This window comes from Stegostoma tigrinum, chromosome 15 (genome assembly GCF_030684315.1).
Source record: "Stegostoma tigrinum isolate sSteTig4 chromosome 15, sSteTig4.hap1, whole genome shotgun sequence".
NCBI classification, from domain to species: domain Eukaryota; kingdom Metazoa; phylum Chordata; class Chondrichthyes; order Orectolobiformes; family Stegostomatidae; genus Stegostoma; species Stegostoma tigrinum.
In genome coordinates, this window is record NC_081368.1 from 33,558,099 (window position 1) to 33,583,679 (window position 25,581).

The 25,581-nt window shown below is 40.7% G+C and overlaps 1 protein-coding gene across 2 annotated transcripts in view; it reads left to right on the forward strand.

The window, feature by feature from the left end:
• LOC125458656 (uncharacterized protein C8orf48-like) overlaps positions 1–25,581 on the forward strand; it is an 84,320-nt gene that overhangs the window by 53,029 nt on the left and 5,710 nt on the right. For both annotated transcript variants that reach the window (XM_059651278.1, XM_048544082.2), the window contains exons 4-5: positions 3,380–3,612; positions 19,564–19,716. In XM_059651278.1, coding sequence (XP_059507261.1) covers positions 3,380–3,612; positions 19,564–19,716 — 386 coding nt within the window. The remainder of the gene's footprint in view (positions 1–3,379; positions 3,613–19,563; positions 19,717–25,581) is intronic.

Here is a 25,581-nt window from a genome sequence, read left to right on the forward strand (position 1 = left end):
GGTGGCATCAGACACAGAATTTATAAGCAAAAGATCAAAGGGTCATAGAACTGATGTGAATGTAGTGAACAAACCTAAGACGTCTGTTAAACCTTTAATCAGTTAGAAAGGATTGATATGCAAATCTGACAGTTTCTTTCAAGTCTCTGCCCCAAGATAACTAAAGATTTTATCAGTATACCAGAGGAGACATCTCAGGTCAAACAATGCACTTTAGGTGTGAGGCCATGTTTAGAATCTGGCACACAACCCACCTGGGAATGTGCTGATACACAAGTACCACTTACTCCCTGTCAAGGAAATTAAAGATTTAATCAACTTACTCACATTCGCATTCTCCTGCCTGATGAACTCAGGTTAAAGGATAACACTCACCTGATTCCTATGCTTAGTAAGAAATTACTCTTCATTACAAATAAGTTAATTCTAACCACAGTCAAATTATTGATCATACCTATAATGTTCTAAGGTTTTGGAGTAGATCTGTGGCTCAGGTTGTGGGTGCTGAGGTTGGTAGGCTCGCCGAGCGGGTTTGTTATTTCGCAGACATTTCATTACGGACTTGGTAACATCCTCAGTGCGGCCTCTGATGAAGCGTCGGTGTGTTTTCTCACCTGATTTTTAAACTCTGGGGACAGGCTAGGCAGAGACAAGCACGAGAATTCCTGGAAGGAGGGCACTCCATGAAGCAGGCTATTAATAAACACATTGAACGCGACCCCATATACATTCCGCTACAGAGGAAGCCCGGAAGAGAGGCAATCCATCGCAACAGACCCCAGAACTTAAAAACTACATGGGAGAACACACCGACGCTTTATCAGAGGCTGCACTGAGGATGTTACCAAGCACAGTAACAAAATATCTGCAAAACAACAAACCAGCTCAGCGAGCCAACCAACTTCAATATGACGTTCTAATTTAAACTCTACCCGTTAAACACCTGTTCATATGTGAACAGACTTAAATAAATAAAACATGGTTATCATGGGTGAAGACAAAAAAGGGAACACAGGATTCATTTAGGTGTCATTTTGCTTCTTCCAAATCCTGCCAACATCAGAGGCAATTAAATTTACTGTCTCCAAGTTTCCAGATTACTCAAAAACGTAGGCAGGAGGCTGAGCGTTGGAAGGATACAGGGACGTTTCAGTGTGATTTGGACAGTTTGACTGAGTGGACAAATGCACAGTAGATGAAGATGGATAAATATGAGGCTATCCACTTTGATAGCAAAACAGGAAAGCAGATTACTATCAGAATGGCAATAAATTGGAAGAAGGGATTGTGCAATGAGATCAGGGTCTCCTGATACACCAGTCGTTGAGAGTAAGTATGCAAGTGCAGCAGGCAATAAAGGTAAATGACATGGTGACCTTCATAGTGAGAGGATTTGAATACAGGAGCAGGACTGTCTTTCTATATTTGCACAAGACTTTGGTGAGAAGTATTGTTTATAGTTTGGGCCTCCTTGACTGAGGAAGGATGTTCCGGCTATTGAGAGAAACATTTTCCAGACTGATTTCTGGGATGGTAGGATTGACATATGAAGAGAAATTTGTTCAGTTAAGACTAATTCACTGAACTTTAGAAGAATAAGGGTGGATCTAATAGAAATCTCTAAAATTCTAACAGGTCTGGATAGTGTGTGGAGCTACCAGTGTTAGACTAGGGTGGACAAATTTAGAAGTCACACAACACCAGGTTATGGTCCTCCAGCGCCTCTGCTTGGTAAAGTGGAACTGAAAATTGTTGTTAGTGCCTCTGATATTTCCTCCCTTGTCTCGCTCAACAGACTGGGATACGTTTCATGTGGCCCTGGAGGTTTATGTACTTTTAAGCCTGCCAGACGGCTTAGAACCTCCTCTCTGCTTATGCAAATTTCTTTTATATCATCGTTCTTCGGATTTTTGTACCCACATTGTCCCTCTCACTAGTGTACACTAACACAAAGTATTAATTTAGAACCTTACCTATATCCTCTGGCTCTATGCACAAAGTACTACTAGTGTGATCCTTAATGGGCCCTATCTCCCAGTTATCCTTTTACTTTTAAATACTTACAAAATGACCTAGGATTTTCAACAAAAATAGCATGTCTGATAGCATCTATGGGAAGAAAGCTGAGTTAACATTCTGACAGAACGACTGTACCATAGTTTAGAAACTATAAAAAAGTGGCATTTATGCTGAGACTGAAGTTGGAGGAAGGGGAGAGATGAATGGATTGGTGGAGATGGGGCCCAGAGAGCAGGAGAAGGAGATGTGAAAGGGGTAAATAAACAAGGAGATTAAGAGCTTAGAGTGAGAAAATGGGTTAGTTGCACTGTTGACAACCAATATAATGTGTTAACGAGCCTAGAATGGGAATGGGTGACTGTGCTAAAAGCAATCCATGTCATAACAGGGTGTAGGGTGGATTAGAAAACACATGGAATCAGGCTGTAATGTTATTGAGCTTGATGCTGAGTCCTAAAGGCTGCAGGTACCCAAGCCAAAAATATGTTGCTGTTCTTTGAGCCTACATTGAGGCTCACTGGAATATTGCAGCAAGGCTGTGAAAGAAATATTGGCCAGGGAACATGATGGCTTGTTAAAGTGCCAGGCAATTGGAAGCCTGGGGTCATTTTTGCAGACAGAACATATGTGTTCTGCAAAGCAGTCACCTCCGCCTGTGTTCCATCTTCCCAGTGTAGAGGAGACCACATCATGAACAGCAAATACAGTAGACTTGTTTAAGTGAAGTACAGGTAAATTGTTGCTTCACCTGGAAGGTATGTCTGGGGCTTTGGATGCTGAAGTGGGAGGAGGTAAATGGGCAGGTTGTAAATTTAATGGAATTATGATTGTTCTCCATAAAATGTTCTCCCAATGATATTTCAACCACTTACCCGGTTTCATTACCTAAAATTAAATCCAGGAAGATTATTCAATTTGAAGAGGATGCTTGCTTCCTCTAAGCATAATATATTATAGTGGGGAATGGGTGCATTACTGGCAAATGATGTTCAATGTGAAATTTGAGGCATTATGCTGTGGGGGGTGGCGACCGGTCAATTGATAAACCTGCATCCACTTTACAGGGTGTAGAAACCAGAGATGACAGAGACGCGGGTATTATAAGGCATCACTCTTTAAATGTTCATGACAAATACTATAAGATTACAGCTGAGCTTTAAACCAATTTATAGAATTGCCAATCGATTTTAAAGAGAAGTGTTGCGTCACACAGTATACTGTACAAGGGTGCATTTGAGTGATGGGAGCTACTACTTTCATGAGAATGTGAGTTTTGCTTCCGCAAGATTTTTTTTACTAATCACTTTCTAGTTTTAATTTTCTTTCTTATAGACGTGATTTTATATTTCATTTTTATTAGAGGCCGCTCAGTCTCTCCCAGTCGAATCAGCACCTTTGCAAATGTATTGTCATATGAAGATTCAGCAGATTCATCAGCAATTTCAAGCAAAACAGTCGGAGTGCTGTAAACATGGACAGCCACATTCAAACAAACCTTTCCGAAGAAAGACTGTTCCTCAGCGAAGCTGCATTGTACCTCAGCAGTTAATAAACCGAATACGATTTAAATGCACCTCAGAGAAAGTTAAACAGGTACTCTAGATTACATTACATTTTCATTGAAATTACTGTTTGATCTTGAATTGATTGCAAGAGAATCAAAGCATCCTATTGGAATTAGAGCAAATGAAGATACATGAGTGGCAATTAAACAAATTTGTAATTGCTATTTTGTTTCCTCCTCTTCTGAAGGTTATTTCTTACAGTTCCAAATAATCAGGAACTCACAATCCCTCATGTTTTAGCTAATCTCAGCTCAGGCAGCATTTAGTATTTACATCTAGTTAATTTCAGGAAGGCTTCGAAGAAATCACTAGTAGTGCTAATCCAATGACCCAGCTGAAAAGTGGGTGGGCCAGCTGACTCAGCCCTGACCTCACCTGATTCCCCAATTTAACCCAGGGCAAGAGTCAGGTGTGTGATCAATGAAGCATAGGTGAATCCATCTGGTCACTCAGATGGTGAACTCAAACAATTTGAATTCCTAGCTCAGATTATCAAAATGAATTTCAAAACATTAAAAATATCATTGTCACCAAGTGAGAGTTCAAATTTGATGGGACAAGTGTTGGAGATGGTTGTGGAAGTCACGCTGTCACTGGCTCTGTTAGAAATATGCTTCAGCAGTGTAAACTGAGACTGGTGGAGAATGAGGAAATGTGATGATCCATGTGCAGGGGAGGTGGGAAACCAAGCCAGAGGAGTCCCAATACATCATTGATGAGCCAGAAGCGACATGCTCACTTGGGACTCCAGTGGTCAGGGGCTTTGTTGCTACTGGATGAGTGACTCTCTGATACCTGGTCAAGCCCAGAGTCAAAGGTTTGTGTGTTCCAATGATATTACTGGAATTTGCCATTTAAGTTTGGCCTGAGATAATGTAAATTAGATGTGGGGGTAGGAATAAGGTGCAAATACCCAGGCTCTCTTAACATTCCAGTTTACATTATTCCCTTCAGGAGGCAGGAGTTTAATTCAGGCCTCTGATTTCATCAGTATTCATTCTCTAGTAGTAGTCACTAGAAAGACATCAGAACAAGGGATCCTGTCAAATTTTCTTAACCACTGGTTCTGCAGTCAACTAGGTGCCCATGTGACCAAGTCCAGATCAGCACGCTGAAAATTCAAAACAGGATCTCTGGAAGCTTATGATGTTTTATTAAAATTTAGGGCAACAGATGCAGGTAATAGCTAAATAAGTTTTCTTTTGCAGCTAAACTTTGAAAAGTTGTCCTTATGGCAATTGGTGTTATAGTGATAGCCAAGTATCACAAGCACCTCAATGAGAAGGAGATCATGGTGGAGAGAAATGTAGGATGGCTTTCAGCAATTTAACAATTATAAGCAATTAAATCTGCATTGATGCATTGCAACAAATAGGATGTTTAAATTGGAAACTGGATTATGCAGCTGTGATATACCTTATATGCGAAATGATCTGCTGTACGTATTAAAAATGACTGCGAATCATACCTACATTTCATCTTTGGCACTATGGCAGAACCATCCTCACGTGGATTTGAAACAATTAAATTTGTAGTGCAGCTCAGAAGAGCTGCTAATGTGCTCCACTATTTTTAGATACTGTTGTCATCAACAATGTGCAGAACCTTGAAGCAAGTTTGATCCAGGAAAATGAGAACAAATGCAGAGAAGGTTTCTTCAATGCATTTTTGATTGAAGCTTAATATATAATGGGCAAGAAAACAATTACTGTTCGCAAGCACATCTGAAAAGCCAGTGAAATCACTCAAGTGTTACTGAATTCTTAACTCAGGTTATTTTCTTGCATTCAATACTGAAAATCACTCTCTTAAACAGGTCCTCATTTCCACTGAGTCAGAGCAAGCCTTTACTTGTTCAATATTTAGGTCATTCTGACAGGAATGGATACCGAATACAGGCTCTTGTGATATATTGGGATTAGGAAATATGTGCCCTCCCTCACTCCATGACTTCAGAAAGCAGGAAATTAAACGTTCTATTAAACTGTGGTTCATGCTGTAATTTACCACGGTGTTCATTAACAGAAAATGTTAATTGTATAAATTTAAGTTCAGAAGATAATTATCTGCACACATTTAAAGAGACACTTACATGCACTGGTAGTTGTTTGTAGAGTTATGAGCTCTATATTTATGTCTCACTGAGTACACATGGACTTCTGACCTCCTTCTTTACTGTTTAGCAATAAAATGTTTAACATTGAGCAGGTAAATAAATAGTAATTTAGCAGTAATAAACAAGCTTTCTTATTCAAGTATGGGATATAGAAAACAAAAATCAAAGTAACCTTCACCTAGTGTAAGGTTGTTTCTGAAGTAAGATTTCTAATTGTAACCTATTGTGAGTTTCCTTTTAATTACTAAACTTTCTGTTTTGTTGATTCCTTGACATTTTCAAGACAACTGCCGAATTGGAGAAAAATGGTGCAAAATACAACGGTGATTTTTTTCTAAAATAATAAAATGTGCGGCTGGATGAACACAGCAGGCCCAGCAGCATCTCAGGAGCAAAAAAGCTGATGTTTCGGGCCTAGACCCTTCATCAGAGAGCATTCTCCAGCATCTGCAGTTCCATTATCATTGGTGATTTTTTTTCTGATTGTTACATCTGTATGGGGTATCTTGTGCTCCTAGAGAAAAGGCCTGGGATCAATAGCACCTGTTCTAACTTGTCCATGGGCAGACACAAAAAGCTCTGCCTGCAATATTGGGATATTGAAATAATGCAGGATTAACATCAAAATGTCCCCTCACTCCCGTGCCATCTTCTGATCATTACAGTAGTGCAGCAGCTTCTCATTCTGTTCCTGAGCCATTATCCCTGATGATCCTCGAGGATAATTCCTTGTCTCTCCCTCCATGTTTCATCTACATGCTGCAATTTGGCAATGTCATCTAAAGGCCTGGAGTTAACTTTCCCATATATACTGATAATACCATACCCTAACTCACCACTCTCTCTCATGACTCCTCAACTAATTGTGGATTATCACATTGATTGTTCAACTTCCAGTACCAGATGAGCAGAAATTTCCTTCATTTAGTACTGGGAAAACTGAAACTATTGGGTTGAGAGAGAGATAATACGGTGTGAAGCTGGATGAACACAGCAGGTCAAGCAGCATCAGAGGAGCAGGAAAGCTGACATTTCGGGTCTAGACCCTTCTTCAGAAATGGGGGAGGGGAAGGGGATTCTGAAATAAATAGAGAGAGAGGGGCAGGTGGATGGAAGATAGATAAAGGAGATCCGCTGACGTCTTTCCGGAGGGAGGAAGGTCGACTTTGTTTTGTCGAGGTTTTGAAGGGTTTTTCGCCATGAAGTCTAGTGAGTTCTGTCACATCCATCTTACCAAACTTGTGTCATTAATTACCTACCAATGGCATCCCTCATGTCTAATTTCAGCCCTATCTTACCAGATCCCATTTCTGAAACAACGAGTGGGTATGCACTGATACCCCAGCCTCCATTGCACCCTTTGAAAGCCCATTGTGCAGTAGGACAAGCACTGCCAGTCCAGAGCTGTCCTGTATACTTTCTGACATGGATGTGGTAGTCAGGGAGGTTGGCATCCTGTTTTACAGGCAGAATCCCAGAGGTCCTGCTAGAAGATATAGTGCTGATATGGGAGATCCTCCTCCCATGATTAGCTGTTGAGACCATATCACCCAATCATGCCAACCTGACACAAAGTTGCCACCCAGGATAAAGCAATCTGAAGTAACGCACAGCACTATGGGAAGGTCAATGTCCTGCTCCACGCCCTCTGGGTATATTCCACCATCCACTGTCCAATCCCTGTCACTCACTGTTTCTCTGCTGCTGTACCTACTTTCATCAACCGTCATGCTTTACCACTCTCACTAATGCTGCAAGGTGAGGCAATGCAAGGCAGGGATGCTATGAACACCCAGATAGTGTTCTCTCACCCAGAACCTATGACAGTAAGATGCACAGGGATGTATTCTGGTCCAGTTCATGAGTTGGTGCACAGTATTCTTGCAGTGATAGCTGTTCATGCAACCTACAATGTGGCGTTGAAATACAGAAGCAGATTGGAAATGTGCTATGAAAGATTCTTAGAAGCTGGCACAGGTCTGACCCAGTGTCCGTGGATGTAGGGAATTGGTAGCTGGTTCCTCTGCAGCATGCCTTGAAATGTTGGTGTCTGACATGGAGGTCCTTCAGAGCAAATGGCAAGCTGAATTGGTTAGATGCCCACTCTGGTTTCTTTTTCAAGTTTGTATGTGTCCAGTTTCTTTGGCATGTTTGGTAAAGTAGGTAGATAAATATTAATGAAGAAAACTGTGACATTAACAAGGCATTTAGGAAGTGCTAATCTCTCAATTTGGCAATGCTCCACTGAGAGAATCTCGCCATGCTGCTTGTGAAAGATGGAGTGAGATGACCTCAACATCGGGATTGACCCTTGCCAAAGTTTTTTTCTGATTCTGTCATGCATCTCAGCGCAGCCCACACCATTTAGACCTCTATAAGATTCTGCCCTATGATTTTGCTCCCTGTTGAAAACCCTGTTACCTAACAACTTATTCCATCATTCTCCATGGCAACAATCTAAATTAAGCCAGTCTGTTTACAACTTTGGTGTTGCATTTAATCCTGAGTTTTGTGCCATTTCTAAGACAGTCATTTCCCACTGCCGTATAACAGTCAACTTCACCCATGTCTCAGCTCATCTGCTGCAGAAACCCTCATTTGCATCTTTGTTATTTCTGGACTTGACTATTTTAACACACTCGTGGCTGATGTACCACATTCTAACCTCCATTAATGTGAGATCATCCAAAACTCTGTTGCCTGTGTCTTAACTCACAACAAATCCCATTCCCCTATTACCCTTGTAGATGTTGATTTTTATTGGTATCTCGCCAAGCAATCTCTAGATTTTAAAATTCAGATTCTTGTTTTCACAACCTTTGATGGCCTCACTCTTCCTTTTGCTGTAGTCTCTGTCTATTATCCCTGCCCACTGTGCTTCTCTGATTTGGCGCCTTGTATAGCTTCAGTCATAGTTGCTCCATTGCTCGATGCCATACTACAAATGCCTAATGCCGATGATCTGGAATTCCCTACCTATGCCTCTCTGTCTCACTTTCTTCCTTTTCAGGTACTTCTTCAAGCGTAATTCTTTGACTACACCTTTGGCAACCTGCATAACATCTCTTTATATAGTTCATTGTATTATTTAATTAATTAGAGGAATTCTCGGCATGAGACTATGCATGATATCTCGCAAAACTCACCATATTAATTGCCGGCCCAAGCCCATGGCATGTACCTAGTGAAATTTCCGCCTCATTTTACCATGCGTCATTCCCAGAAGAACTTGCCACTGACTGGATATTTGCCCAAAAAACCAGTATTCCTCACATCTGTGCCATTTGGAAATTCCACTACAGACCTGGATGAGCCTCTAGAAGCTGCTCTGCGTGGATTTTGAGACTGAGGAGAGATGGCTGAGAAGGAGAAGTTGGTACTACATTCCTCCTGAAGACCTGGTGGATGGGGTGTTTCAGAGGAGAGGAGTTCTCCTTCCCAGAGGACTGGCAGATCCACCAAACTATGCCACCCTGGTTAGACATTGCCACCTTGGACAGTCCTGTCTTCAAGGTGAAGAGAACTGGGCTGCAGTGCTGAAAGTAGGGCAGTGACCTTCCCTGCTCTGCCAGGATGAGTGCCACACTCTGCTCCCAGCTACCTCACACACACACTGTATCCCTGCCACCACACTCACCCCTCTCTAAGATTCATGCTGTAATGCCCCCTGTTATCACATGCGACACCCTCCCTCACTTACTCTCATAATGCCCCATCCTTTCACACCACTAACCCTGCATGCCTTTTGTGTTGCCTCCTGACTCTGTCAGAACACCTCAATAGCTTTTCCTCACATGCACCAGCCCTAACCATTGTCCTACCCACACAGTGACTGGTTTAGCTCACCTTTGGGCTTTGTTAAAGAAGCCAGCATAGACCATAGCTGCACGTACCTAAACCCTCCTCATCACAGTGTTGAATTAAATAAAATAAGCTCCAAATCACCATAATATCTGATATATCAAATACAAAGTTGCATTAGCTAACATGGCACAATTCTTAACAACATCCAAGATAACGCAATTTATAATATCATCAAGCTAAGCAATTAGGATTGCATAAAGTATCTGTGTATATGTTAACCATTGGTAAAATCTACAACTTCACAGACACAGTAGTAATTAAAATATAAATTTGAGCCAAAGTTACTGGACTTCCCACATGGCATGGCAAAATAGCTGTATGAGTGGAATTAAGCCCTTAAGTGGTTATTAATAGCCCTCAATAGACTCAAGGACAGATGGGCCACCCACTGCCTAGACTGCCCCCTAAAACATTTAAGACATGTTGGGACAGTGAGGTAGGTGGCAGGCAAGCCACATACTGGAGTTTACCAGTCACATCCCAGCCTTGAAAATTATAGGCGAGGAGATTATAAAATTCAGCCCAAAATGGGTCTGTCTCTGGAAGGAATAATATAAAAGGAGAATGTTTCTTATATTATCAATAGTCTGGGAAACGTTGACATTTCAGGACCTGGGGGCTTTATGCATTAATCACAGGAAGTTAGTGTGCAGTTAAAGGAAACAATTAAGTAAACAAAGAGAACATCATTGCAAAATGTTTAGAGTATGAAAGTAAAGAAGTTTTATAGCAATTTTATAGAGCCATGATGAGACCAACCTCCAAATACATACAATGTCCTTCGCCAACAAGGTATATCATAACTTTGGAGGGTTTGCAATGTAGATTTGCTGGACATATTTGCTCAACATATTTATTGAGATATGGGAATTGTCCAGTAACAAGTATGTAAGTAACCTGGACCTGTATTTCCTGGAGTTTAGAACAATAAGAGGTGACCTTATTGAAACATCTTACAATTTGTCAGATACTTGATAGGGTATATGCTGTGATGATGATTTCCCTGGCTGTGGAGTTTACATGTAGAGATTGCAGTCTCGGAATAAAGGCTATTTAAAACTGAGCTAAACATGCTAAATGCCCTGTAGTATCTAGGGATGTGCAGGCTAGGTGGATAAGCCACGGTAAGTGTAGGGTTACAGGATAGCGTGGAGGGCTGGAATGGGGTGAGATGCTGTTCAGAGGGTCAGTGCAGATTTGATGAACTGAATGGCCTCTGTTTGAATTTTAGGGATTCCGTCATTCTAAGGTAATCATCAGGTGAGACTGGACTTATGAGTGTTCAAATTACACGTGGTCTAGGACTAAGGACAGAGTGGAACCTTACTTTAGCTGTGCACCTTCGATCATTAAACTCATTGTGGAGTGTGAGTACAAAGATTCTAGCTCTGGCCTACCAGACCAGTTCTTATGTTCTAACCACTGGCACTGTGACCCACATTGGCAAACCTTCTGCTCTCTTTGAGGGGTGCACCTGCCTCTGACTAATGAGTTCATTGAGCAGGACGTCCAAAACATGTCAGAAATGCTCAGATGCTTCCAGCAGTTCCTTGGCATACTGTTTTAAGTTGTCAAATTATTCTTAATCATTGCAACTAAAGTGCACTCCCCTTTGGAATGTGCAGGTTGCCTCACTATGGCATCAAGGAGGCTCAAATTCCTTTCCATTAGGAAAGATAATAATGACCATTATAAGTACCTGCTGGCAGCATGCCAATTTTAATCAATTCAGACACAAATACCAATATGCCTGTCACCCACATGATCAGACATAGAGAAATATTACTCAGGACCAGCTCTTATATCACCAGATAGCAATCATGATTTTTAAAAATTTACTCGTTTGTGGGATGTGGGTATCACTGGCTGGCCAGCATTTCTCGCCCAACCCCAGTTGCCGTTGAGAAGGTGAGCTGTCTTCTTGAACTACTGCAGTCCAACTGCTGTGTATTGACCCACAATGCCATTAGGGAGGAAATTCCAGGTTTTGGTCAAACAACAAAGAAGGAACATCGATATATTTTCAAGTCAGGTGAGTGCCATGGAGTGGTACTTGAAGGTGGTGGTGTTCCCATATGTCAGCTGCCCTTGTCCTTCTAGGTGGAAGTGGTCGTTATTTTGGAAGATGCTCTCTGAGGATCTTTGAAATTCTGCAGTGTATCTTGTAGATGGTACACGCTGCTGCTAATGAAAATTGGTGGTGTAGGGAGTGGATGTTTGTGAATCTAGTGCCAATCAAGTGGGTTGCTTTGAACTGGGTGGTGTCAAACGTTTTGAGTGTTCTTGGTCCTGCAATCATCCAGGCAAGTAGGGAGTATTCCATCACACTCCTGACTTGTGCCTTGTAGATGATGGACAGGCTTTGGGGTGTTAGGAGGTAAGTTACTTGCCGCAGTATTCCAGGCCTCTGAACTTCTGTTATAGCCCCTGCATTTATGTGGTGAGTCCAGTTGAGTTTCTGATCAGTGATAACTCTCAGGATGTTGGTAGTGGGGTATTCAGTGATGGTAACACCATTGAATGTCCAGGGGCAGTAAGATTGACTCTTATTGGTGATGGTCATAGCCTAGCATTTGTATGCTGTGAATGTTACTTGCTACTTGTTAGCCCAAGTCTGGATATTGCCAGATCTTTTGCATTTGGGCATGGACTGCTTCAGTATCCGAGGGAACGTGAATGGCGCTGAACGTTGTGAAATCATTGGCGAATATTCCCACTTCTGATCTTATGATGGAAGAAAGGTCATCGGTGAAGCACCTGAAGATGGTTGGGCCTACAGCACTACCACCTTCAACAACCACGATTATTGTCCTAAGTGTCAGTTAGGACTCTAACCACCAGAAAATTTGCCCCCGATGTCCATTGATTCCAGTTTTGCTAGAGCTCCTTAACACCACAGTAGATCAAACAGCTTGATGTCAGCAGCTGGCAGTCTCGCCTCACCTCTGGAATTCAGCTCTTTTGTCATGTGTGAACCAAAGCTGTAGTGAGGTCAGGAGCTGAGTGGCCCTGGCAGAACCCAAACTGGGCGTCACTGAGCAGGTGCTGCGTGGTAGCACTGCTGATGACACTTTCGATCACTTTACCAATGATAAACAGTCGACTGATGCAGCAGTAAAAACAAAAGAACCGCAAATACTGTAAATCAGGACTGAAAACAGAAGTTGCTGGAAAAGCTCAGCAGGTGTAGCAGCATTTGCGAAGCAAAAATCGGAGTTAATGTTTCAGGTCAGGTGATCCTTCCTCAGAATTCTGTTCCTCTGTTCTGAGGAAGGATCACCGGATCTGAAACACTAACTCTGATATTTTCTTCACAGATACTGCCAGGCCTGCTGAGCTTTTCCAGCTACTTCTGTTTTCATTCCTGATGCAGCTGTAGTTGGCTGGTTTGGCTGGCATGCAAGTAGTTCTGTTTGGTGGCTTCACCAGGTTGATATCTCATCTTCAGGTATGTCTGGTGCTCCTCCTGGCATGCCCTCCTGCACGCTCCATTGAACCAGGATTGATGCCCTGGTTTGATGGTCGTGGTTGAGTGGGGGATATGCTGGGCCATGAGGTTACACATTGTGCTGGAGTAAAATTCTGCCACTGTTGATAGCTCAAAGCGCCTCATGGATACCCAGACTTGAGTTGCTAGATCTATTCAAAGTCTGTCCCATTTAACACGATGATAGTACCACACAACATGATGGAGGTTATAAAAAAGTGTGGAGCTGGATGAACACAAAGGTTATTCTCAGTGTGAAGGCGGGACTCTGTTTCCACAAGGACTGTGTGATGGTCACTGATACTGATACTATCATGGACAGTTGCATCTGCAGCTGGCAGATTAGTATGGATGAGATCGAGTATGTTTTTCCTTCTTGTTGGTTCCCTCACCACCTGCTGCAGACCCAGTCTAGCAGCTATGTCCTTTAGGACCCGACCAGCTCAATCACTAATATTGCAGCTGAGCCACTCTTGGTGGACAATGAAATCCCCCACCCAGAGTGCTTTTTGTGCCTTTGCCATTCTCAGTGCTTCCTCCAAAATGGAGGAGTACTGATTCGTCAGTTGAGGGAGGACAGTACATGGCAATCAGCAGGTGATTTCCTTGCCCTGAAGTCATGAGGCTTCATGGGGTCTGGAGTCAATGTCGAGGACTCCCAGAGCAACTCCCTCCTGACTGTCTGCCTCTGTGCTGCCACCTCTGCTGGGTCTGTCTTACTGGTGGGACAGGCCACATCCAGGGATTGTGATGGTGGTGTCTGGAACATTGTAAGGTATAATTCCAAGAGTATGACTATGTCAGCCTGTTGTTTGACTAGTCTGTGAGACAGCTGTCCTAATTTTGGTACTAGCCCCCAGATGTTAGTGATAAGGATTTTGCAGGGTCGACAGGGCTGTCTCTGCCACTGTTTTTTCTTTTGCCTAGGTCGATGCCATTCGATCTTTCTGGATCCATTTCTTTGAGACTTTGTTGTAGTCGGTACAACTGAATGGCTTGCTAAGCCATTCCAAAGGCCTATTGAGATTCAACCATATTGCTGTGGGTCTTGAGTCACACGTAGGCCAGACCAGGTGAGGATGGCAGATTTCCTTCCCTGAAGGACATTAGTGATTGGGAATTTTTTTTCTCCCTTTCAGCCCTTGGAGTGGAGGTGTAGAGCTAATATTAGATTTTAATGCCCTAGATCTAGGTTTAACTCTGCCAAATCATCACATAGAACAATAGATTCTGTGAAATATATTTTTGATTATTTGAAGCTGGACACGTAAAGCCAAGGTAAAGTTTTCCTTATTGGTGGGAATGACATTCATTCTGAAAAATAAGCAATATTTAATTTATGTGTAATAGAGTTTGAAAGTATATGAGGCCCTACAATGACATTCAAGCAGTAAATCAGTTTTTTTTATGTGTCTAGAGGAACAATTCAATGTTCAATTTAAATCACAAAATGTTTGAAAAAAACTGGATGAGGTGAAAAAAGAACATTACACTCAGAACCTCGATGATCTGCATTTCAGTTATCCATTGTCCTTTTTGTGGGATAAAACATTTTATGAGATCATAAATCAGTGTAAAATTTGATTTTGTAACACAAAGCGAGGATATGCAACCCTTGAGATAATAAGGTGTAGAGCTGGATGAACACAGCAGGCCAAACAGGATCATAGGAGCAGGAAGGCTGATGTTTCGGGCCTAGACCCTTCTTCAGAAAATGGAACCCTTCATATTTTTGCCAAAGTATTCCATAGCTAAACCTACTATCTTTTTCTCTAACCATAGCTTTTTCCCTCATTCGTATATTTATCCATGTTTCTTTTAAAGATTTCAATGTGTTACTGCCTCAGATATTTTCTGTGACATAGAACCCCATACTCGAAATGCATAGAGAAAAACTTTCTGATATCTGATTGTTTTAGAGACAATTTTCAGTTGATAACATTCTGTCACTATGTTGTTGACAGTGCTAATAAATGAAATTTGCTTATCAATAATCTGCTAACTGATACTCACTTTATGTTTGGCCTGAAAATGGACAAATATTTGAGCTCCAGGCTGACTAGTTGCCCATGACATCAAAACAGCAATTGAATTCCTTAGAAGAATTGAAGTAAGTGGGAATTGGGGGAAAACGTGTTTGGAATTGATGTCATTTGCTGTATTTTTTAATGTATTTTGGTTTCTGTAACACATATCAAAGAGATGTGTGTTCTTATGAAGACAGATGTCTTGAAGTTTATTTATGAATCTATTTATATGGTTATAATATTAGACATAAGAAATAGGAGCGGGGGTAGGCAATCAAGCCACTCGAGCCTGCCCTGTTATTTGACATGATTATGGCTGATCTCATCTTCACCTCAACTCCAAATGTCAGTCTGCTCTCCACAATCCTCCAACACATGCACACATTGTCTGAATTCTGTGCTATAAGGTGTTATTGAGCATTACATAGCTGACTGACTGAACAAATCACGCTGAGCCAGGACACAGGAAGTGCAACTGAAGGCAATGATTGGGTAAAAAAATTACATAGTACCTTCTGGGGAAGGGTCTAGACCCAAAGCATTGGCTTTCCTGCTCCTCTGATGCTGCTTGGCCTGCTGTGTTCATCCAGCTCTACTGTGTTATCTTACATAGTACCTTGTTCTGTTCATACAGTTCCCAGATGACCTGTAGAGGGCATGCGCTATTGACATTTCCAACTAACAGCAAGCTGTACTGCAGAACCTCATGGAAATTAAATGGAAAAATGTAAGTCATGCAGACAATAGACATCATTTGTTCATTGGCTTCAGTAAACTGCAGCCTGTTTCTCCTGGTCAGTACATCAAAGGTTTCATAATTTTAAAATGTTCCATTAGTTTTCCTTATATCTTTCTCCGTTCCATTGAAAGTGCGCTCTAACTTCTCTTTATATCTATAGTTTCTCATCTCCAATATAATTCTGATGAATTTATACTGCACAGTATAAGTTTGCATTCCTTCTATTGTAGGATCTCAAACCCACACAAAGTATTCTAAAATTGGCATCACCATTACCTGCTCTAAATTGGCTGATTTTTTTTGCTCTTGTTTTTTGTGACCACCCAACTCCTGCACTCTCCACCTGTTCTTAAAACACATCCTGTGTCAGTTTAGAATTTCATAGCACAGAACAAAGGAAGTAGCATTTCTATATCGAAATTTAGAGTCATATCTGACCCAGAAGCAGACCATTCAAGCCTCTAAGTTCTAAGCAAGCTTTAGAGAAAACTGGTCAGCTGCAGTGCCCATTGTTATCCCTGGAGCCCTGCAAATTTATTTCCTTCAGATGCCCATTCAATTTCCATTGAAATCATAGATTGCCTCTGCTTTAAAATCCTTTAGAGCAATAGATTTAGGTCATTACCACTTTGCATAAAAAGTTTTTCCTCAAGTCTGTCCCACATCAGAAAACATGAGCAGGAAAATGTGAGATGTTTGTGCTTTGGGGTCAGTATCTCACATGAAACACAGCTAAACTCATATTGTAGTCTTATGAAGTGGTTTTACAGTTTGAAGTGAAATTGGGAAAACTCATTGAAAGAGGCTTGGGGGTAGAGATGGAAAAGTAAGGAAGGAAGATGAAATATGAGTAGTAGATGAAATACATTCAAAAGGAAAATACTTTCAGTGAACACTTGTGAAAGACAGTGAGAGAACACAGGGGATTATCAAAATGAATTGTCAACTTTGTGTGTCAGCGTGTGAATCCACTTCGGATGCTTGTTATAAGGGATGAGTCTTGAGACTCAACTTGTTTTCTCAAATATCTGAGTGTAAAATGAGATGCTTGTTGTGCCAATTAATGATTATTTTATGAATGTGCCATGATTTTGCCACTGGCAGAATGTTCCCGGTACATTCCACCCTCATCAAGAAAGGTTTCCCCTCCAATCCAAATGGCCTATTGGCTTCAATCTGGTAATTTTCAATTTAGATCCATGCCTCATAAGTGTGTCTCCAAGGTGAGGTACCCTTGTGGTTTCTGAGATTCCTCAAGATGTGACATAATCATCTCTCCTAATGGGGCTGCAGAAGCTACAGAGCTGTTAATAGTTAGTTTGTGTGGATATGACTAATTAGGAGAATACCTGCTGAAAGGGTGCTGTACTGGATTAATGCCAACAAGTGTGGGCTCCGAAGCCCATTTTGTTTCAACGTTAAGGTCTCAAAGCCTGGGATAAAATTCAGTCCCCTGTAACATCAATTGTCTTCAGTTTCACAACCAAGAAAGATAATTCAATTTCTGTTATGGTAGTGTAACTCAATTTATTCCATTGCCAATGGTTTTTCTGTTAATTAAGTGCAGAATCAAAATTCATATCATAAAGGATGTGTGCATGTAAAAAAAAACAAAATTAAATACTCTTAAATAACTCTTAAAATTTTCAAAATTCCACTGCTTGATCTTTCCAATTATGGTGAAAGATGCTAGCTGGCCTGTGTTTTAATTTCTACAGCAATATGCTCCACTTCATTACTTCATTTTTATCCTTTTAATGTGAGAGCAATTCCAGATGTGTAACCCATCCATTTATAATACAGGTGTGGAAACTACTCAATAATTTGAATTATTAAATATTTGCAATGATATTACCTTGTTTTAAATCTTGGCTGAAGTTTCAACCCATTTCAAGCAAGTCAGTTGCCACATCCCTAAAATAGCAGACAATTAAGCTGATCTCACTAATATCACTCAGCATAGTATCTAGGTTACAATATTTGCTGGATATGTACTTAGGTTCTCAACTTCCACATACACACCGCCTACTTCTCGTATGGAGCTTCAGGCTACAAAAGACCTAAAGCATCTCTCTCCATTAGAGAGAGACAATTGATTATATATGAATTGTGGGTGACTACTCCATAAGCATTGAGGAAGGTAAGGAGGCATAGCTCCATGAACTACCACAAACATGCTGTTGGATTTATTTTGCACCACATTCCGGCCTTGAAAGTGAAACAACTCTTACTTTTAATCCCAACCATGAAATAAGTTATATCATAATCGAAAAGAATAACGTGTGAATGAATAGCATGCAAATGTATGTTTTTCGGCCAAGATGCACAATTCTGGTTACTTGCCATTGGAAATTGCTGGAATGTCTCTGTTGTTGGATGTGGATTGATGTGGAGGTGCCTGGGGTGGTACTAGGTCAAAAATCACACAATAGCAGGTTATAGTCCAACAATTTATTTGAAAACCCTAGCTTTCAGAATCTTGCTCCTGTATAGGATTGGATTATTTCATTTTTAGTTGTTCATGGGATGTGGCAGTGTTTATTTTCAATTTGTAATTGCCCTGGAGAGGGTGTTATTGAATTGACTTCTTGAACACTGCAGTCCTTGGTTATAAGGACACCGATAGTGCTGTTAGAAAGAGAATATGAAGACTTTGAGCCAACAATAGTGAAAGAGCAGTAATAGTTTCAAGTCAGGATGATGTGTGACTTTGATGAGAATTTGCACGTCGTCGTATTCCAATATGTCTGCTGCTCTTAGCCTTCTAGATGGTAGAGATCATGTGTTTGAAAAATGATGTCAATAAAGACTTGATCAGTTACCACTTGGTGATGGAGAGAGTGAATGATGAAGGTGTTGGACAGAGAACCAATCAAGTGACCTAGAGCTTCTTGAGAGTAGTTGGAGCTGCACTCATCCAGGAAGTGGAATGTATTTCATCACACTTTTAGTTTTGTTTTGTAAATGATGGACAGGCTTTCAGGAAGCAGGAAATGAGTTATTCACCGCAGTATTCCAAGTTTCTGACCCGTTCTTGTAGTTGCGGTATGTACATGGTTGCTGCAGTTCAGTTTCTAGTCAATGATAAACCAAGAATGGTGAAAATGGGGTTTTGGCAATAGTAATGCCATCGATTATCAAGGAGAGATTGTTAGTTCTTTATTGCTTTGGATAGCCATTGCCTGGCACTTCTGTGGCACAAATGTTACAAGCCACTTATCAGCCTAAACCGAGTTGTTATCTGGTCTTGTTGCAAATGGACGTGGACTGCTTCAGTTTCTGAGGAACAAAATATACACTTCTAACCTTGTGATGGACTGTAGGTCATTTTTAAAGCAGCTGAAGTCAGTTGGGCTTAGGACACTGCCCTAAGGAGCTCCTGCAATAGTATCCTGGGGTTGAGATGATTGAACTCCAACCACATTTCTTCGTTCTCGATATAACTGCAAACAGCAGCATCCTCACCCTTTCCTGGTTCCCATTGCTTCTAGTTTGGCTACAGTTGTTTGACACCATAGGTGGGCGAATGTTCTCTTGATGTCAATGACAGTCAATCTCAATTCACCTAATGCTATCTGTGGTTAAATTGTTTAACAGTAGTCTTCATACACTGAATAAAAATTATTCTTCTGAGGTACTAGAAGGCTGTTAGTGCTTGTGGAGCTGTGACCCAGTAAGAATCAGCATATTGAGAAAGTGACGGGAACAAAAAGTTTTGCTTTGTGCTCATCGCTGCCCTTTTTTAGGTCATGGAAACCAGCATGCATCAACCTTCCATATGTGCTGCCTGTGTGAAAAAGCTCAGTGAGCTGGCAGAACACAACTTCCTCCGTGTCAAGAGCATACAATTGGAAGAAATGTTAATCCAGGATAAAATAGAGGAGCATATTTATACCAAGGTATGTTGCATTATTTTCAAGAGGTTTGAAATTCTGTCAGATTGCATTGAAGACATTCCATTCACCCACCTTACAGAATTCAGTATCATTTCAGGAACAAAAACAAAGTTGCTGGAAAAGCTCAGCAGGTTTGGCAGCATCTGTGAAGGGAAAAAACAGCTAACATTTCAGGCCCGGTGACCCTCAGCCAGACCTGCTGAACTTTTCCAGCAACTTTGTTTTTGTTCTTGATTTACAGCATCTGCAATTCTTTCTGTTTTTATTTAGTATCACTTCACCTTGTCCTCCAGGTTTTCCCATCTCTCCATATTGGTTTAGTCATGCAGAGCCAACCTGGTGATAACCTCCCCCACGACTTTGAGAATGGAAAACTGGTAGCCCTGTGCAAACACTCCCACTCAGATAGCGTGCCCCCTTTTCACACAAGGAGAAATAAGCAAAACGATAAGGTAGTGTTGGCTTCTCTAACCACTTCTAGCATAAAAATGTACAAATTAGAAGCAGGAGTAGGCCTTTGGCCTGTTGAACCTATTCTGCTATTTTCTAAGATTGTAGTTGATCTGACTGTGGTCTTAATTTTACTTCCCTGTCTATGCTCCATACATTATGACTCCCTTGTTTATCGAGAATCTAGTTAACTTAACATTAAAAATACTCAGTGAACCCGCCTCCACTGCTCTGTGTGGAAGAGAATTCTACAGGCAAACAACACCTACATAAAAATATTCCCCGAATCTCCATTTTAAAAGGGAAGATCCTTATTTTTAAATTATGTGCTGTAGTTGTCATCTGTTTAGTTTGGGGGTGCATTCACACAACATCAACCTTGTCAAGTTCATTGAGGCCTTATGTATTTCAATGGCATTACCATTCATTCTTTTATATTTCAATGGATACAAGCCCAATCTGTCCAACCAATGTTCCTTCATTCCAGCAATTAGTCCACTGAACTTTCTCTGAAATGCTGCAAATACAATTATATCTTTTTTTTTAAAATAAGGAGACCAAAATGGTACACAGTACACCAGATGTGGTCTTACCAACATCCTGTCCAATCGTAACTAAAGTTTATAGCTGTCCTAACCTTAATTACAAGTACTAGAGTAACTTTAAGGCTGGGATTTTGCAGCTCGTTTAATTAAGAAGCTGCGTCCAACAGTGTTACCTAGTCATTAACACTGTTGAGTTCTTAAGCCTTGTCATGGAGTTGCACAGTATGGAAACAGATCCTTTAGTCCAACTCATCCATGCTGACCAGATATCCTAAATAAATCTAGTCCTACTTGCCAGCATTTGGCCCGTATCCTGCTAATTCCTTCCAATTCAAAGGCCCATCCAGATACCTTTTGAATGTTGTAATTGTACCAGCCTCCACTGCTTCCTCTGACAACTCATTCCATATGCATACTGCCATTTGTGTGAAAAAGTTGCCCCTTATGTCCCTTTTAAATCTTTCCCCTTAAGCCTATGTCTTCTAGTTTTAGACTCTCTTACCCTGGGAAAAAGACTTTGGCTATTCACTCACTCCGTGCCCCTCATCATTTTGCTGGCAATGTTATATAAAAAAGTATTCTGAATGAGTTAATTATCAAGTTGCATATGTTCTACCCAATTTGATGATGTCACATTGTCTTTGGGAGGAGTTAGGAACGTCTACAGTAGCCTTCGTAGGGAGCAAATGTATTCTGTACAGCTGTCTAGAATACACAGTAATTATGCCTGTCTCATGATATAATATGCTGATTCTTATCATACAATAAATCTTATTAACTTAGACAAGTGCCTGTTTTGTTTAGGCTCATCAGTGGCCTAACCTTTACCACTGATCTTGAGATAGACCCAAGACACAATAAAAACAAAAGGGGATTGGCGCTAGTGAACTACCTCAAATAATTCTTTGCCATGTGCTGGGAGAGGTGGCAGATAACACATGGAGCTCGCAGTGACAATTAGGTGAACTATAACATGGAAGCAATGGTGCGGATTCAAATTTCATGCAGGAATCCCTGCCATTCCGTGAGGAATTTCAAAAAGGGAGGATGCTTTGAAGCGAAACAAATTTACCACTTTAAGAACAAAGTTGAGAATGCAGCAGGCATGGAAGCAGCAACAGGGCAAGTTCAGAGCTCCAAAATTAAACCCTTCACCAAGTATGAGGCACAGGGAAGAGTGCGGGCTGGGAAAATAGGGGAACAAAGGAAGTTCTAGAAAGATCAAGAGAAGTATTGAGGAGTGCTGTTGGATATCCCTCGGGTAAAGGGGACAGCTTATGACAATGATGCAAAGGTTAGAGAGGAAAGGCAGTGGAGTGTAAAAGAGAATTCTCATCTCTCAAAATGAGTGCCATCAAAAGTAGGCACCACAAGGCACAATGGTAAAGGACACTAAAAATAGCCAGTGAATTCATTTCTACTGTGCGTCAGAATTGGGAGGGCCTAAAAATTTGCTAAAGTTGGGAAGGAACAGATTTAGAGAAATCTGGTGAAATAGTCGAGCAAAAGAAGAAAAGTCAGGAGAAATTAAAGATTTAAAAGGACCGGGGCTCAGTAACCAAACTGCAATTTCGGCGGGGCAATTTATAAAGACTGTAACCAGAGCACTTTATCTAAAAATCTGTGTAGAAGGAGTAGCATGATGTTTTATACTATGAAAGACGGAAACATCCATTTTGCCTGGGAAGATGCAGGGAAACTCAATCTTAGCTGAACCCTGAAAAAGGCTTGAAGGCATCATTTTAATAACTAAAAAAGGTGTGAAAACCATAAAAAGATGGGAAAATCTCACAAGAAATATAGGAACTCAGCACAAAAAGAAACAGAATTTTGAGAGCTTGACAGCAATAAATTACTAGGGAACAGCCACAGCTGAGGAATTAGAAATTATACCTCGCAGGAATTACATAATGTGCAGGTGGAATAACTGTCAAGAGCCTAAGTATGCTACAAGTTACACTACAATGCTCGAAGTATATGTGTTGAAAGACATGTATGCAACATGTCTTGGCCTGAACTTCCTTAAGAGGGCAGAAAGGGACCCTTCCATTTGAGAAGAACAACAGGTCCAGAAACAAACGGGTTGTCAACCAAAAGTCAAGAGGCAACTAACAGAAGATCCCACTGGGTTTCCCAGACTCACTTTGATGGAACCCAATAAGAAGTAAGAATCTGTTTAGATTATATTCATTGTCATAAAAACAGTCTTTCTTGTGACTGAGTGTAAACAGTGGCCAGCAAAATAAAAGATGCTGAACCAAATTCAATGAGAACAAAAGACTGACAAGAAAGAAGCAAATGTTGAAAACAAAGATGAGCAGCACAGTCCACTTGAGCGCATTCAGATATTTAACTGCTATTCAGATAGCAGAACTGTCAATGTATTGGCATGATGGTATTCCGATTTTCCCAACTCCCCTGTCATTATGCCCACTTAGGCAAGTTCAATTAAACTGCTCTGTAGAGTCCTATTTCAATTCTACCTCACTGCTGATTGCCTGCTAAACGTGCCTTCTATTCTGCTTCTGGTTTATTCAATACAGAAATAAAAAAAGATAGTGAACATTTCAATTACCAAAATTGCAAATAGAATTCTGTGTGAATCTAAAGGTAAAGCAGAAGCACAAGTGATGAATTTTCCGTTGTATTTGCCATAGATGCTAACCACTTAGCAGATATACAAAACCTTGTTATAAGCAGGGAGAATGTTTTGAAAGTATTGCAAGAAATAAATTTAATTAAAGCTTCTCCAGATGAAATCCCTCCTTTGAATTTTGTAGTTAACACTGATGAATTGAGTCCAATATTAACAAATCTCTTTCAAGAGTCAGTAAATACCAACTACTTACCAGACAAATGTAGACAAGCTAATATCTGTGATGTATTTGTCATTTGCAAGCTTCTTCAATTACTCAATGTCATCTCATGAAGCATTTGGACACTTGCAAAATACTGGTAGGTAGCCAGCACAGTTATTGGGATAAAGATGTGCCAGAACACAGGTTCTGCAGACTGTCAATTATAACATTAGTCTGGAAAGAGATAAAGTTATGCACCTGGCAAACCAGATTTCTCAAAAGCCTTTGCTAAAGTTCCTAATGAAAAGATCTTAATCAAACACACTACTATAAGATTAGTGGCAATTATTTAAAAGGCTCCAGTACTTCCATATCAACAGAAGACAGAATGACATGTGATGAGATATCATCCTCTCTGAGGAATGTTTTTGATGTTACCCAGGGTGCTGTGTCAGGCCTTTACTCTTCTTGATATACATAAATAACTGCCCCAACAAAGTGAAAGACAGAGTGAAACTTTTTGAAGCTTACTATGTAGTTTAAGCGTCAAAAACATCTCAAGATCATACTAATCCATTCCAATCCATGCTGATCTTCTGGAGTAACTGAAACAGTAGGCCAATGAGAGATGGCATTCAATGCAAAACAAAATCTAAGTCATGTGCATCACCAACAAAGAGGATCCACCATCAGATAGTTTTATGTTCTGTAATCAAGCTCTTCAGCTGGAGTATTCACAACCATACTTGAGGATTCACCTTAAAAAGTATACTGCAAAAAATATGTTCCCAATCCAAAGCAGACAGGGTTCTGGTTTTGCAACAAAAATATCAGAGTTGTAGCTTACCAAATATTTGTTCATCTAATCTTAGAGTATGCAAGCTGTGTGTTGGATCATTATATAGTGAGAGGTAACAATACAATTGAATCAATCCAAAGAAGTGGTGCACAATTATACACAAATCTGTTTGGCTGAAAACTACAGCAGTGTCACATCCTTGAGCAAAGATTTAACAGGACGATTACCACAGCAAAGAAGGGAAAAAAATATGGGCTGACCATGTCCTATAAAGTATGGAATAGATTGGTGGGAACTGACAGAAACAAAAACCTTGTGCCCTCTGGCAATTACAAAAACATGAGGTTGCCAGCTACACTTACTACAAAGGCCAATGGTTTCCATGAAAGAATATCAACAATCTAACTTGCCAAGAACAAACCCACAATTGAATAATCTTTCAAGGAAATAGTCACGGATTCTATCACTTGAAACCTTCAAACCCCATCTGGGGATTATTTCTATTTAAGTTTTCAATGTCAGACTGACCATCTCAGCTGTCTATGCCTTGTTTAGCTAGCACTACCCACACAAATGTTGACAGAGTACAATATTAGCCTGTGGTGCGGACAGATCTAAAGCTGAAGAAGAAATTATGGGCTGTGACTCATTCCCTCCCTTGAGTGGCTTAAGACTTGTAAACAGTTCTGATATCTGACCCTAAAGGCAATATCTTACCCCAGTTTTCCACACTGAAAAGCCAAAGCTTCCACAGCCTCCCCTCAGACTCCAGAGAATAGTTTCATTGCTCTTCATTACATTGCTTCTAGTTGCTTGAACGTTAACCTTTCTGTCTCAGGGAACTGGATAAAGTCAGAAGTTACATGACACCAGCTTAGAACCCAGCAGATTTATTTGAAATCACAAGCTTTTGGAGCATGGCCACTTTGTCAGGTCACCTAACAAAGGAGCAGTGCTATGGAAGCTTGTGATTTCAAATAAACCTGTTGGACTATAACCTGATGTCATGTGACTTCTGATTTTGCCAACTCCATTCCAACACCAGCACTCCCATTAGAAAACTGGAGGTAGTTCTCAAGGTTCAGGCTAACCATAACTTTCTCTTACACACATTTCGCAGTTTTGACAGTGTAGTTCAAGAGTGTGTTGCTTTAATCTGAATGGACTAAACATATTTCACATCGAGCCTCCTAACAGATTCATCTAGAATTGTTTTAAACGCTATCATGAAGAATGCTTTCTCATTTACTGTTTCAGCCTATGTGTCTATTAAATT